At 40.5% G+C, this 16,262-nt stretch overlaps 1 protein-coding gene across 4 annotated transcripts in view; it reads right to left on the reverse strand.

Annotated features, from left to right (window-relative positions):
* Window positions 1-303: 303 nt before the first annotated feature.
* The window catches only part of CENPC (centromere protein C), a 32,048-nt gene continuing 16,089 nt past the window's right edge, over window positions 304-16,262 (reverse strand). For 2 of the 4 annotated variants that reach the window (XM_085222723.1, XM_085222721.1), the window contains 6 exons: window positions 15,645-15,740; window positions 15,162-15,316; window positions 14,056-14,146; window positions 13,634-13,706; window positions 10,399-10,516; window positions 304-553 (listed from right to left, as the gene is read on the reverse strand). In XM_085222723.1, the coding sequence (XP_085078849.1) occupies window positions 10,450-10,516; window positions 13,634-13,706; window positions 14,056-14,146; window positions 15,162-15,316; window positions 15,645-15,740 (482 nt within the window). In that variant the 3' untranslated portion in view covers window positions 304-553; window positions 10,399-10,449. Of the gene's footprint in view, window positions 554-10,398; window positions 10,517-13,633; window positions 13,707-14,055; window positions 14,147-15,161; window positions 15,317-15,644; window positions 15,741-16,262 lie in introns of those variants that run through there. The other 2 variants (XM_085222722.1, XM_085222724.1) reach the window with 2 other exon arrangements.

The following is a 16,262-nucleotide window of genomic DNA, read 5'->3' on the forward strand; positions in this document are numbered from 1 at the left end:
GAGTTCCTGTATACCTATGGCAGTAACACTGGAACCAAAGCCACGCAGTCAGTAACACTTTTTTTCAAAGACAATCTGTATTAGCATATTTAACTTTCAAACTTCTTTGAGAAGTTTGAGCAACTCCACTGGAATAGTTAACAGATGCACTGGTAATGTTCTTGTAACCACTCAATGTTATACATTATACATATATTTACAAGTCAAGCTCCTCACTTTCACGCAATTACTTGCGATTTCAACTTTTCATCAACTACCAGAAAATTCACTTTTAAATGATTTAGAAAGGCAAAGAAATCAAAATGGGTTTGTATTATTTAACATTTATTGACAAGAAAGAAAAACTAATTTGTAACAAACCATATATTTACAATTTACAGAGAAGGAAAATCTCTTAAGACTAATGAAACTACATGCTCCCAGTACTGGGATATATCTCTACCTGGATGGTAGTTAACAGTGTTCTTTAGAACTCTCTCCCATTAGATGATCTTCAATCTGAAGGTGAACCTATGGGGAAGAGGGCTCCGACAACATGCTTCCTGCAATTCGTCTAAAAAACAAAAAGAATAGAAATAAGCTCATCCAAATTAAGACAATCTTCATTTAAAAAACAACAGGGAAACACCTCTGTGCCATAGCATTAGTTACTAGTCAGTAACAACTTCCTATTCTATTCACAGCAGCAAAGATTTTAGAGCATCCACATATTCCAGTGGCAAATCAATAAGAATATTAGTGTCAAATCAATTACGACTTTAAAAAAAGCACATTAGTCTAACTCAATTAAACACAGTATCTAGCAAACATGTTCCTCTGTACGAAGTTTAGAGCTGTCAAAGCTACACATGGCTGGAACACTTTTTCCAAGACCAGGATGTTTTTCACATGCACTATGGGGAAGTTATCTACTTCTACAGTATGTATTAGCCTTGACTGGCAGACCCCTGAGTGTTGACTTAGCAGGTGGATTTTGCTAATTGTGTGCCCCAAAGTTTGAACATCCAAGCATCCATTGCTCTCAATGTAATCTTTAACAGTCCATTCTATCATTTTCCAGAGGCTAATGCATGATAAGTGGGTATATCATGCGTATACATGATATACCCACTCAGTATCGTGCTCCTCGGCCCAGGTATCTACACAAGGTTGTTTCAGAAATGAGTCCCATTATGTGACTCAATTCTATCTGGGGTGCCACGTCACCACTAGTCTTGCTTTTCAAAGCCAAAGGTCACTTGATATAGAGTTTACAATCAGACTATAATCCAGAATACACATTCTCCGAAAGTCCACAACACCGAAGGAAGCTCATGGAAATTTTTTGCTAGTAGCTGTGGATAGAGCAGTTATTTTGTTAATCATATCCATAAGGACCTGATGATATCTATTCTGCCATTTTATTCCTAAGAACTGGATCACTCTCCCATGACCTTCCCTTTGTTTTATGGCAAAGCTGGCTTCCAGAAGGATTTGGATTATTTTCCTCCCTTCCTCTGCTACATCACCCCACATGATGATATCATCAATGTATTGCAGGTGTTCAGGAGCTTCCCCCTTTTCCAAGGCAGCCTGGATCAGCCCATGGTAAATAGCAGGGCTGTTTCCTCCTCTGGGGTAGTTGATTCCAGGTGTACTGGATGCTCCTCCAAGTGAAAGCCAACTGTGCTTGCACTCTGCTGCCAGAGGGATTGAGAAAAACACACTGGCAATGTGAGTAATGGCGTACAGCCAGCGATCCTGAAGAGCCACACACAGCTCGCAGCCTACTCAGTCCAAGTTCCTCTTCAGACACCAGAGAAATCACAACAGAAGAATTCTTGATCAGAAAAGTCAAGCAGCAACAAGGTGTGAAAGAGCATATGACCCCATGTCAGCCAGATACCACCCATAGTGAAGTGCGCTGCCTCCCTGGGGCCCAGGTCAAGGATATTACTAAGAGACTCTCAATCTGGTTTGCCCCTCTAATCATTATCCTTTACTGATAGTTCAGGCTGGCAGAAATGAAATCACTGAAAGAAGCCTGAGGACTATCAAAAAGGACTTCATGGGTCTGGAGCAGCTAATGGACAGTGCAGGAGTACAGGTGGTGTTTTCATCTATCCCTTCACATGGCAACGAGGGATACTGAGAGGAGCAGGAAAACCCTTGTGATAAATACCTGGTTAAGAAGCAGATGCCACCACAGGAATGTTGGCTTTTTCGATCATGGGGCAGCTTACTCTGTGCCAGCCTGATAGCTGCTGAGGAGGTCTGCTTGGGTAAAAGGGGGAGAACAATTCTGGCCCAGAAGCTGTCAGAGCTCACTGACAGGGCTTTAAACTAGGTTTGAAGGGGGAGGGGTATGACAGTGAGCCCCACGACACAGGATACCATAGCTAAGTTAAAAGGACAAGGTGGTTTGATGATGAAGGGAACATAGAGACTGAAGGTAAACACTACAAAGGAATTAAGAAGTTATCCTCCAAGAAGGTAACAAGAACAGCCGCCCAGCTGAAGTGCCTCTACATCAACATACACAGATTGGGAAACAAACCGGAGTTGGAAGCCACTGTGCTACTGGAAAACCATGATGCTGTTGCCATCATAGAAATCCGGTGGCATGATTCCCATGACCAGAATGTGGCTGTTGGTGGTTACAAGCTGTTCAGAAGGGACAGGCAAGGAAGAAGAAGAGGTGGCATCAGCCTCTGCATCAAGGAAAGAATAAAACATGAAGAGCTTGACCCTGAAGAATGGCCATAAGCAAGTCAAAAGCCTACAAGTCAGAGTTAGAGACTGAGGCAATAAAGGGAGCTTTGTGGTTGGGGTCTACTACAGGCCACCTGATCAAGTGGAGCCTGTTGATTAAACCTTCCTTCAGCTACTGGAGGGTTCACATTCACAGGCTCTCATCTTGCTGGGGGACTTCAACCACCCAGATATCTGCTGGAAAAGTAGCATGGCGAGCTAAAGGTGATCCAGGGGGCTCCTGGACTGTACTGAGGATAACTTCATAAGTAGTAGTCCCACCAGGGGAGAAAACAGTGCTGGACCTTTTGCACATCAGTTTGAGTGAACCGATTGATGACACGAGGATAGGAGGCTGCTGAGCTGTACTGACCATACAATTGTGGAGTTCACGTTCTTGAGGAATATCAGACAGACAAAGAGTAAAATCAGGAAGCTGAATTTTAGGAAAGCCAAATTTCAGCTCTGCAGGGAGTCAGTCAACAAAACCCCTTAGGAATCGGTCCTCAAGGACAAAGTAGCACAGTAGAGCTTTAAGAAAGCTTTCCTTTAGGCACACTAGCTCTTTATCCCCAAGTGGAGGAAGTCAGGAAAGAAAAGCAAGAGGCCAGCATGGCTGAATCAGGACCTGCTAGTCAAACTGCAGAGCAATAAGAAAATGCAGAGGCAATAGAAGCAGTGACAGGTAGCGCAGGAAGAGTATAAGGAATCTGCTAGGCTGTGTAGGAATGGGGTCAGGAAAGTCAAGGCCCAACTAGAACTGGACGTGGTAAGGGGTGGAAAGAAGGGTAAGAAAAGCTTAAATAGGTACATCAACCAGAAAGCAAAGTCCAAGACAGCATATCACCCCTTAATGAGCAACACAGTTAGGCTAATAACAACAGAAAAGGAGAAGGCTTAGGTACCGATATTTTTGCCTCAGTCTTTACTAGCGGTTGCTCTACATGCAGCCCTCAAGCAGATTGTTCAGAAAGCAGAAACTGAGGCAGCAATGCCTCTCCTCCTACTGTAAGTGGTGATCAGGTTCACAACCACCTGAGGAACCTGGACATCCATAAGTCTACGGGTCCTGATGAGATGCATCCCAGAGTTCTGAGGGAACTGGTTGATATAGTTGCCAAGCCACTCTCAGGGATATTTGGAAAGTCATGGCAGTCAGGTGAACTCCCTGGTGACTGGAAAAAAAGATTATATAGCACACGTTTTTTAAGAACAATGGAAAGGATGACCAAAGAACTACCAACCTGTCAGCCTCACTTCTGTGCTGGGGAAGATCACGATGCAGATCCTCCTGGAAGCTATGCTAAGGCACATGTAAAGAGGGAAGTGATAGGGGAGAACCAGCATGGCTTCATCCAAGGGCAGGTTCTGCCTAACCAACCTTGTTGTTTTTTTATGACGGCTTAACTGCATCAGTGGACAAGAGTCACTGATGTCATCTATTTGGACTTCAGTAAGGTCTTTGACACGGTCCCTCATAACATTCTTCTCTGTTCAGTGGACGAGGAACTTGTTGCAAGATTGTACAGAGAGTGAAGGTCAGTGGCTCAACGTCTGGATGAAGATCAGCGATGAGTGGTGTTCCTCAGGGGTTAATATTTGTATATCTTCATCAATGACACTGACAGTGGAGTTGAGCACATCCTCAAAGTCTGCTGATGACACCAACCCATATAGTACGGTTTACATGCCCAAAGGGACAGGATGTCATCCAGAGAGACCTAGACAGGCTTGAACAGTGGGCCCAGGTGAACCTTAAGAAGTGCAACAAATCCGAGTGCAATGTCTTGCACCTGAGTGTGGCAACCTCCCACTATAAGTGCAAACTGAGGGTTGTAAGGATAGAGCGCAGCCCTACTGAAAAAAAACGTGGTGGTACTGGTGCACTGGAAGCTGAACATAAGCCACTAGTGTGCCCTCACACCCCAGAGAGCCAACTGTACCCAGGGCTGCATCAAAAGAAGCATGGCCAGCAGGTCAAGTGAAGTGATCTTGCCCCTCTCCTCTGCGCTGGTGAGACCTCACCTGGAGTGCTGTATCCAGATGTGGAGTCCTCAATACATGGACCTGTTGGAGCACTTCCAGAGGAGGACCACAAAAATGATCAGTTCTCCTATGAAGACAGGCTGAGAGAGCCATGCCTGTTCAGCCTGGAGAAGGCTTTGAGGTGACCTGATAGCAGCCTTTCAATACCTACAGTGGGGCTATAAAAAAAAGAAAGGGACAGGTTCTTCAGCAGGGTCTGCTGTAACAAGACAAGGACAAATTGCTTCAAACTATAAGAGAGAATAGACTGGATTTAAGAAGTTTTTTACAGTAAGGGTAGTGAAACAGTGAAACAAGTTGCCCAGAGGTGGTGGATGCCCCATCTCTGAAGACATTCAAGGTCAGGCTAGACAGGGCTCCGAGCACTGGATGTAGCTGTAGGCACCCCTGTTCATTGCAGGGGATTGGACTAGATGACCTTTAAGGGTCCCTTCCAACTCAAACAATTCTATGATATTTGTGCACATGCAAATCCGCAGCAGCGGGCACATGCTTCCATGCTAGACCTCTGTACCAAAAGCATTCCCACAGGCAACAGGAATGAAGATGTAAGAGCAGGTGAATGCCTGGTCTAGGTTGCCAATATAAAATCAGGACATGGCGTGGTGCCTAAGTGATGGCAGAGCCACAGAAAAATTGTGCCAAGGCAAAAGATATCACCAGCATGCTGAATTAGTGCTACAAGAGGTGCAGGAAGCACACGATGATGCTCTGTGTTATGTTTGGCCAGGTGAAATGGCATTGAAAAGGATTCTTTTAGCAGTGCAGAGCCAGCCTCATGCTTGAGGGATGTGGCTCAAGGACAACCATGTGTGCCTGGAGAGGTGTCAGTTCCGCTTCTGCAGTCTGAAAAAAGGCAGATGACAATGATAAACACCTTGCCAGTGATGTCCTAAGCCAACCTTCGTGGGATTAAAACTATGAAGTCTTTAAGAGGACAGAGGCCAAAGGAAGCATTGCATCATTTCACTCAGCACAAGAACTGGGAGCATTGCCAGGCCTTGTACAAAGCTTGAAGGAGAGGAGCCAGAGATCACGTCCGAAATAATTCAAATACCTGGAACTGAATTAGAAAAGTAATAGTCATTGCAAACAGTAGTAACAAACAAACAAAAAAAAAAAAAAAAAAAGAAAAAAAAAGAGGGCTTTGAAGAGGGCACTGGAATACTCCCCGCCCAAATTACTTTAGGCTGCAAAACAAAAAATGCAGGAAGAGAATATTCTAACTTGATACAGGATGTAAGAGAATTGAAACGGTGGCAAATGAACGCCTCCTTACACAGCCATTACAAGGAGCAAAAGGAGACACAAAGACATATCTTGGACAGATAAGGCAAGGTAACAACTGCCAGCTTGCATAGCAGAATACAGTGCATCACACTGGTAGAATACGTGTATAGATTTCCACAAAGAAAAGGAAGTTGTGATCAACACTTCTGTAATATACGTAATAGTTTTTAGTATTAAAGTTTCAGGAATAATTTGAGTTCAAGAAAAGTCAAGAAAAAAACCTGGACACTTAAGCAAGTTCTTAGACCATGCATACATTCAATAAATTAAAAAATGTATTTGTACTTCATCTGCACATGTCGCTGTATTGAGATGGCCAAGGACAGGTGGAAGATTGGGGCATGCACCTCATTTGCAGCCCTTAGCATCTTGCCAGAGAGTTGAGTTTTGCAGCAAAACAAATGCAAGCTTAAAAAACCCTTCAGAAGAATAGCTAAATTATTTTCAGTAAAAACAGTATTACTATAAGCAATAAGCCCGTCTTCCTTCTCTTTTTTTCCCCCTCCATCAGGAAACACAAGTATGTCATGCAATGCGGCAGCGTGGGTGTTGGATGTAAGCAACAGAAGCCATTTCATGACAAGGTAATGACTTCTGTGAACTTAAGTGCTCTTAGCAACCAAACAAAATGAAGCTGTTCTAAATTCTGATGAGATAATCCGCTCAAAGTAATTTGTTTGGAAAGGTTAAATAGGATGCTGAGATGGTACACTACTGAACAAAGAGGCAAAAAAAATTCAAACGTTTAATGCTGCTTTTTCTTCAAAACATATTGAGGCTTTTTTTGCTAGCTAGAATTCTGTTCAAGTCAGGCAGCCGTGTTCAAATTCCTGCACCAACTTCTGCACTTTAAGTTACCCTCAGAGTGCACAGCAAAGCTGAGTTGCTTAAGAGGCAAACGTGTGCTTCTAATACGAAGAAAATCAGCTATAATAAAGTCAGAGAGCATTTGCTGGATGCAGAAAGGCCTCTGCAATTATCACTTAATTGTCCTTCATGGGCCAATACTGGGAGTCTCATACTTTCCCCTTAAGGTTGATCCCTCCTTCAGCACTTCTTCTTAACCGGCTACTTAATTAGTCTTCCTTCCTGGACTTAATTGTAAATTTGTTTTGATTAATTAGCCTCAGAGCTGACTTGGCGCTTACTGAAATACAGGAGAAGTGCTTAGTTTCTTCAGCTTATAGCCTACTGTACCCTATGGGAGCCCCTGCTTTGTCAGCATTAAAATTTCAAGTTCAGATTGTGGAAAAACTTTTTCATAATTAGCTTTCCTTCCTTGTAATTACCCTCTCTGTAATACAACACAAAAGTGGTGATAAAGAAAGGCTAAGATTTAATACATTCACATCTCTTGTCCAGAGGATTCTATTTCATGCTCACTAGTTGAATCTTCCAATTCTAGTCAAGCTAAATGCAAGTAATCACAGCACTGACCGAATACCAAGCCAAGAGAGTAAGCTGCCAGCACAGACAACTGCATTTTGATGGCACCAACACCAAAAAGGTTTCCCTCCCCTTCAGAAAATTCATGTTCTGCTACTGAACTTCATGGAAAACCCTTAGTGCAACCGTAGGCAAGCCAGTATGCAACAACTTCGGACACTAGAACACTTACTTCAGAAGCAGTGTAGCTCTTCATTATGTTCACATCTCTCATACCATTCCTCTCCCTTTTTACACCATGGTGATACCAGAAGACACCCACATGGTGATACCTTATCTCTGGTACCTTGATCCATTCTTATTTCAGCTAGTGATGCAGGAAAAGGCAACTTCCACACAATGTAAAAACATTATGAGATAAGTGATGTGCATCATCAGCTATCCTACTGTAACGAGTTTATTATTTATCTGAAGTTTTGGCAATTGAAAGAGTTTGGAGGGAACAAAAGAAAAGGTGCTGCAGGAGTGGCCTCTGAGAAAGCTGTGAGACAAACAGATCTGCAATCAGTGCAGGAGCAGCAGGCAAATCCTGTAGGAGGCCACAGCCTATGGAGAGTTCCTGCAGGTACAGATCTTGGGTTGGAGCTGCAGTCCATGACAAGGAGCCAAGATGGAGCAGGTGATTCATCAGGAACTTTGGTCCTTGGGGATCACTGCTGGAGCAGTCAATTCCTGAAGGACTGCACCCTGTGGTATTGTTCCCCACTGGGGTGCAAGGAGGATGGAACAGGAGAAACTAAGTATTATGGACCCTACTGTTCTGCTCAAGGAACAGTGAAGAAGGAATTGTGAGCAAAGCTCACCTTTCTGGGGAGAAGGGAAAAAGTGTTTTTAGTTTTAATTTTCACTGTCTTATTCTTATTTTTGACTTGCAGTAAATTAACCTTCTCAAGTTAAATCTGTTTGGGCTATGATGGTAATTGGTGAGTAGTCCCCCTGTCCTTATGTCAAGTCAGGAGCTTTTTCATTTTTCTTTCTCCTCCTGCCCTGCTGAGGGAGAGGAGTGAGAGCATGGCTGGCTGCTGGCCAAGGTCAACCCACTGCACCTACTCATTTTATAAACTTTCCACACAGCTATCAAGAGCACTGCAATTCTTCAGTTTCCAAATTTAGAAGTCCTTACCTATTAAGCTGCAAAGAGAAGCGTAAAATCTTACTTATCTTTTTCCGTGAACACTTAGATTTACATCTCAATTCAACAGACTGAGAAAATATACACTTGGCTTCCTTCAGCTCATTTCATTTATTGCTCGTCTTGTGCCCTAAACAAGAAAAGACTACAGAAATGCAAAGCAAATGGAATTTTACAGTCTTTTCTGTGTCTCTGCTTGGGTACAGCAGCTTAAATGAAGGAAAAAAGAAAAAAGAACACAGGCTTCAATGGTGGGCTCAAGAACATATAACATTCATTTCATAATGCTCAGCAGCCAATTGTTTTGACTGGTGCCAACTATTTGTTTCTATCTTCAAACTGGACCACAGAAATCAGTTTGGTTGTGAATTCTAAAGGAAGGTTTTTCTATATGGCTGGAGAAATGCATCACTGAGAGCTCTTCTGACTCAGCCTGTGAGCACCCACATAAGGCAATAGGATATTAAGGTGTTCACTTGCAGCCGTCAACGCCATGAGAGAGCCATGTTCCACACACTGCAGATGGATGTATTGGAGTCAATCACTGCTTAAATGTTGTATTACAATACACATCATATAGTAGAGTGTGTCACGAGAAATGCAAGAAACATTCCTTCATGCTGAAAGGCATTTTTAGCTATTACAAAAATGAGGAAATGGCTCTTTAGTTTATATTCTATTCCTCAGATGTTAATTTAATTACAGAACTAATTCAGGTGTGTACTTGAAAAAATAGAAGGAATTGTATATGCACTTCAAAGGCTATTTTATCAGTGCTGTTTATTTCTCTGTAAATCAACTCAGATTCTCCTATTTTGTGTTTACCAAGTAATATAAATATAGATGTACACATATGATGGTTTTGCAACCGTTCTCCTGCATCCTCCTTTAAATTACAAAGAAAAGCTTTGTTCATTAAGACAAACAGTTTTATAACAAAATGAAACACTGAAAACATTAGATTTTTCAAAAGAATCTAATAACCACCAAGTTCTTTTTCTCAAAGGAAGCCAAAGCCTTGAAAAATCTAACTTTTCCATTGTCGAGAGTCATTGCCAGTTAAGCTCCCTTAACATGTGTTTCTAAGTTGCTATCAAAACACTCACCACAGGATACATTTACCATCTAACATTAAGTTTCAGCTCTCTCAACTACTGCTGACAGAAAGTAATGAGTTAACAGTTTAAACCACATTTCCTCAAAGAACAGTCTATGTACCAAAGTAGCAGCAGAGCATCCCAACTTGAGTTCACAGCACATAACGTCAGCTAACAACTTGAGCATAACAAAGCAATTACAAGCCTGGCTCAGATCCCTACTACTGTTAGAGATATTTTCTGTATTCTGCTATAAACAAAAAGTTGTGCTATCTGAACTGAATATATGAACCACCGAAGTCTAGGAAATAATTTAAGCACTGTTTTAAAAAGCTGCAACATGAAGAAAGCATTAGAGAGACCCTAAAAATATATATTTAAGCTACAGCCCACAACATGTTCTGCATGGACTATTTCCTTAGCATTTTACCCAGTCCAAACTTCGCCACGTATCTGTTTGTAACCATCATAGTAGTCTGTGGACTAAACAAAGTAACAAAGTAGAAAACACAACAACTAAAAGAATCAGTTACTGGCAGGAAGAAAAATGGTAAGTTCTCAGATTTCAGAGGGTTTTTTCATGTTAATTTCTTTCCAATATCTCTTTCAATAAAGGAAAAACATGAACTGCCAAAGGTTACCAGTAGTCTGACATACACAGCAATGTAGGAAGCAGGAGCCACAGCAAGACCAAGCAGAGGTGAAACATCAACTTTTTCCTTCCAATGACCAGTTCTCATTTGCCACACTGCACAACTCATCACCCACAGGAGCCCTGGAATGCAAACAGAACTTTGCAACTCAAGCTGTAGATTCTCCTGCATTTCCATGCACTACAAGACAGCAAGTGTCAAGTTAAAACAAAAAATGCAGTCCAGACAATGGGGAAACAATCTAGCACAACTCAGCTCCTGCTGTGCACTATTTTTAAAAACGTGTGTCTGCAACTAGTTCAACTTGCATGCTAACAGAATGAACTTTACAAGGTTCAGTGCCAAATTCTAATGTTAATGGAAACTGACAACAGAATTCAATTGACTTTACCTGCATTTGTAACACACTCTTCTTCCTCCCCTATTCACAAAAGCCAAACCCTATTGAGTATGGATGCCAGTCAAGAGCAAACAGCTGTGCTTGAAGCACCATCTAATGGCAAATAGCAGAACTGTTTCTACAGATAAAAACGGCAAGATTAAGAACTCTGTTGTACTTTGTAAAAAAAGTGAATTTCCATTTTCTCTTTCCTTTCCAAAATAAGATATTTTTTCTATAATGACAGAACATTGGAGCCACTTAAACTACTTTACAAAATCATGCTCTGTTTTTCACTGCAGACCTAGAGGTACTTCTTAGTCAACTGTTGCAGCAAATACATGTTATGTCACTGTTTCTTAGAATGGGATTTAAACTAACACTGTGAAGAAAAAGGACTGATGAAACAAATAACTGATTTGAGCAAGTACTTTTTCAAAACTGCGCAAACTACCAGCAACATCCTTGACATAACTGATTTTACTACTCAAACAAAAAACATTGAGATGCTGCTCAACCATGGAAATGCTTTCTGCATCCTATGTTGAATGCTTCACACAAGAAATCAACTAGCTACGAAGCAACCAAACCACCCAGTCTAAAAAGTTACTTACTTTTCCAAACCCACAGAACTCCATTGACACTGTCAGTCACAGTTAAGAAGAACAAACAGGCACTTGTGGCATTCTGATGCTGAACTTGCACTTGAACATCTGCCACTTTCCAGTCTGTGGCAAGAACCCATCTGCACCCACTTCTGCTTAAAATATTCAGGATGGATTTCCCATCACTTACTCAAGAACCAAAGAAAATCCACTCAAAACCTTGCTGCCAAGTTGAGAAAAGACAACAGCCAGGCAATGCTTCACCTCCATCGGAACCTACCAAACTAAAACACACTCCTGCAAAGTGGCAAGCTGCCTTGAGTTCTGTGACAATACACACCCACATTTTTCTTTTAGGCCACCAGCTCCACAGTCCATACACATTCACCAACACCTTCACAAGACATCCTTCTGCTATCCAATCTTAGCAGGCAGATGCTCTGGAAATTTTGTTCTGCATTCTCTTCTTTCTGAACTCCCTGGTAGCCCTTCCACACAATAAAGTTTCTACTTTCCAATTTTCTACTTATGCCCTAACTGCTGGGAGACACACTTCGGATAGGAGCAGAGGTTCTTTAGGTCTAGTGCTAGCCTTCTACTGTTTACCAAGTGGAAAACCTCCAGATCTCTGTGGGCCTATCTAAAGAGTTTAAAGCCTTAAAGACAGAGAGCTTTACAGGTGGGATTCCCTCAAGCAGTGGAGACAGCATGTGACCATTTGGTAGCTGGCATGGCTTCAAAGCAGAAGGGACATTTTAATCTCACTAACCGTGAGGATGCCAGCCAAGCCCGTAAGTTAGAAGAGCTGCCAAAACCAAGTTATCATCAGCTACAACTGACTTTAAAAGGAAAAAAAAAACCACCTTATTGTAAACCACTTATAAAATTTGAGGCTGAGCAGAAAATAAGTTGCTTCCCTGCAAACTTAACCTTGACTGCAAATAATTTTTAGCAAGAAGATGAACTAAATGGTAATTACCATACTCCTGTTTTATCTACTCAGGAATTCAGCAAGACCTAGACACCGAATGCAAAGATGCTATCTAACTTCTAAGTATGTACAAAGTCAGTCTTTCTATACACTATCGGAAAAAATGCTTGAAAGAGAATGAAAAAAGTGTATGCATAAAATTCACCCATCTAAAACATCTCTCACTCAGAAATTGTAGCCTCAGTCTCTTAGCCTTTTCAGACACACAGTTTACTTCTCACCTGTAAGGTTTTTGTTTGTTTGTTTTCTCATGGTAAGCACTAAAGCCAGTTCATCTTTCCTGCTTTAAATGGTACTCTAGATTTAATATCAGATCATGGTCACGGCCGCTTATTAGGTCAGTCCTCAATCCTCAAATATTTAGCCCCTGAACAGTTTCCAATTCAATTTTCTCTCTTTCTTTTCTAGAATTGCACTGACCACACTTAGAAAACACTCTACTAGAGTAGCTGCAGCTTATTCTTTTGTTCAGCCAGAAGGAACCTTGAAGAAGATAGGAGACAAATGTTATGTATACCATCTGCTGTCTAGACCTGGCTTCTGGAGTATGCAGTATAATTACAGTTTTCCCAAAGGTCATCATTATTATTTGTTAATCAAAACAAAAAAAGATATTAAAATATTTGGCAATGACCTATCACTGTTACACAAAATAAAGCTATCCACAACATCCAGGGCTTTAATATAAAAAACAGAACTAATACAAATTTTAGGTACTAAACATACCACCCTGCTAGACAAGGAAGAAACTGCTGCCATGAACATATTAGAAGAATGCTGGACCCTAGCACGCAAGCATTCCATCAGTCCATCTCCTAGACAACAATTACTGAAGTACAAACAGTATGGCTTTATGTGCAAAGAGGGATTACTTTGAGATTTATATCAGGCAGACAATAAATCTAACAGATGTTAGCTGAGTTAGCTGACAATGTCAAAATTAAGTGCTAAGCATTTTTGGGACATTAGGTATAAAAGTACACTTTGAAAAAATATGTTTTTCCCACCAGTTTTCAAGTATATCTTACTGTCTTTGGATGAGAAAAGCGCCCGTCACAAAGCGAGGCCCTTCGCTGCATCACTGAAGTTTGAGAGTAAATGTCTGAGTTGGTTTTGTAGCTCTACGTTGATTTCATCAGCTCTGCCTTAGTTTGTAAAGTTAAGCTGGGTGCACTTAAACACACTTTGTATGCCAAAAAAAATTTAAAAAAATACAAGAGCTTAAAAAGTATTTCAAGCAACTTCTTGGAAGAAAGTTCTTCACCTGCCATTTTTGAGTTGTGTGAAATGAAGAACACTTTCCTCATTCAGAAGATTACGTATGTTATATCCATTTCCTATAAATAAAAACAGAAAACATTTTCTTTAGAAGCCAACAGTAATTTTTGAAGCCCTGTCCTGACTTCAACAACTATATTTTTATTCTGTATATTTTACCAGTTTTAAAACTGTCTGTTGAATGAGCCCTGAAGCCAACTCAGGTAAACAAGCAGTGTTTGTATCACAACATAGTTGATCAACCGTGCCCATTGGAGGGTTCACATTCCCTTCTTCCTAATAGGTATTTCCCCGTTCTCTACTCAAACTTAACTCTCCCAACCATTCTCCTCAGTATTCCTTCCTAACATGGTAATTTAGTCTGAACCATTCCCAACAAACTGATTTTTAAAGACATGCAATTCTTACCTGCTGGAACATAGAAATAATCCCCTGAAGTCAGGTAGTATGATGTCTTATGCAAGGTGATAATAATCTGACCACGGATAACATAGAAAGCCTTAATAGAAAGCCAAAAGATTCTAAGATCAGCAACATTTCATTTGCAAAAATTTAAGGAAGTTATCCAAGCAAAAATAATGTTTTGTTTATAATTTGTAATGAAGTAGAACAATAAGCTGAGCTGAAACTCTCTTCCTCCTCCCCAATGAAAATTTAGATGCACAACTTGAAAGGTAGCAGGGGGACAATTTTTATTTATTTAATACTTCTATCTTGCTTGCAATCCATTCAGTAAGCACACATGGACATGCATGATAAATGTGAAAGAAAGAGGAATAATGTGCATGTAAAATTACCTCTAGTAATTTCCTTTAGTTGTAACTGTTTAATTTCACAACTGTTACAATTTGTTTATATTTCATATATATATATATGTGTGTGTGTGTGTGTGTATATATATGTATATGCGTATATGTATATATGTATATGTATATATGTATATATCTATCTCCACACTTTAGGGAAAAAAATACGAAAAACCCATTAACTCTATATACTAGTTCTAACTATTCTAATACTTTGGTCACAGAGATAATCAGAGGGCTGGAGCATATCTCCCACAAAGACAGGCTGATGGAACTAGGCTTGTTCAGCCCAGAGAAGAGAAAGCTTCAGGGAGACTTGATAGTGGCCATCCAATATTTAAAAGGGAGCTTATAAGCAGGATGGAAATCAACTTTTTGCAGAGGTAGATAGCAATAGGACAAGGGGGAATGGTTTTTAACTAAAAAAGGGGAGGATTTAGAGTAGATGTCAGAATGGTGAAGCCCTAGCACAGGACACCCAGAGAGGCTGTGAACGCTCTTCCCCTGGAGGTGCTCAAGGTCAGGTTGGATGGGATCCTGGGCACCCCACAATCTAGTGCCTGATTTAGTGGTTGATAATCGTGCCCACGGCAGGAGGAAGTTGGAACAAGGTGATCTTTGAGATCCCTTCCAAGTCATTCTATGATCCTGTGATTTTCTGTTTACATATAAACCATTAAAGAAGAAGTGTGGAAAAAGTGTACTTACTATTGTATCCATGTGGACAAACTGGTGTCCCTTTTCTTTAAGAGGTTTCAAGATCAATTTACCAGCAGCAAAAACAGATGTATTCAAACTTTTATATACTTTTATCGATTCATCTTCGAAGAAACATGAGTGACTGCTTCCAGAGTTAACACACTCTGCAAGGAAAGTCATAAGATTAAATGTTAGTATTAACAGTCATCTTCTTAGTTCTGCCCCTTTTTAAACTACATATCCTATATATTGTTTCAATTCAACAACCCCACCAGTTACACTTAATCATCAGCTGGAAAAAAAAAAAAATCAGGACATTTGACTTCCTCTTTTTCTGTCTCTCAAAACGTTATCTGGAAAAGCAGTGAGTATTTCAACAGCTCACCTTTTCATGCCCCAGAATGAATGAGCAGTCTTCTTCCTACAGCAGTCCATACCTAAAAACTTGCTACATAATATAGGAAAGTCCTTGGCCATATCCCTTTATCTTACCTAGAAGAACTTCTCGATTCGTTACTGGGTCCAGTATGCTGGTTGGCTTAGAGGCATCAGCCAGGGGGATATCCAAACATTTCGCTACCTCACTTCCTAAGGAGACAAAAAAAAAAGTACAGAAGAGTAATCACTCCACAACTGAAACTCTTATTTAATCACAATTTTGGATTTCAGACAAGTTATTAAATTGCTTTATTAAGTGACTAAACAGATTAAAGCCCACTTTCTCCTAATAAATAAAAGAAAAAATACATAACAGTTCTTTGAAGATATAATTTTCATCAGAATTATTTCCATCTGTGATTGGTAAAGGGACTCTAAATCAGGAAGAAATTCTCAGAGTAATGCCAACAATATTGCTTGTGCTATTAACAGTAGCATTTATTCAAAAGTAGCTGCATTTTAGGAGAACTCTTCTAGAAACAGAGAATATTAAGAAAGGATATAAAATACATGCTAACTTAGAAAAGCAAGTCTTTCCCTTTTACAACTGCTGATGGGCATCAAGAGACTTAGAGAGAGAAAGTGCTCAAAAAGAACAAGTACATGTTCACTTTTCCTTGTCTCAAGAGACACTATTTACAGGAATGTCATCCTAAGTTGTAAATCAGGGAA

This window comes from Meleagris gallopavo, chromosome 4, assembly GCF_905368555.1.
Source record: "Meleagris gallopavo chromosome 4, MGAL_WU_HG_1.1, whole genome shotgun sequence".
NCBI lineage: Eukaryota > Metazoa > Chordata > Aves > Galliformes > Phasianidae > Meleagris > Meleagris gallopavo.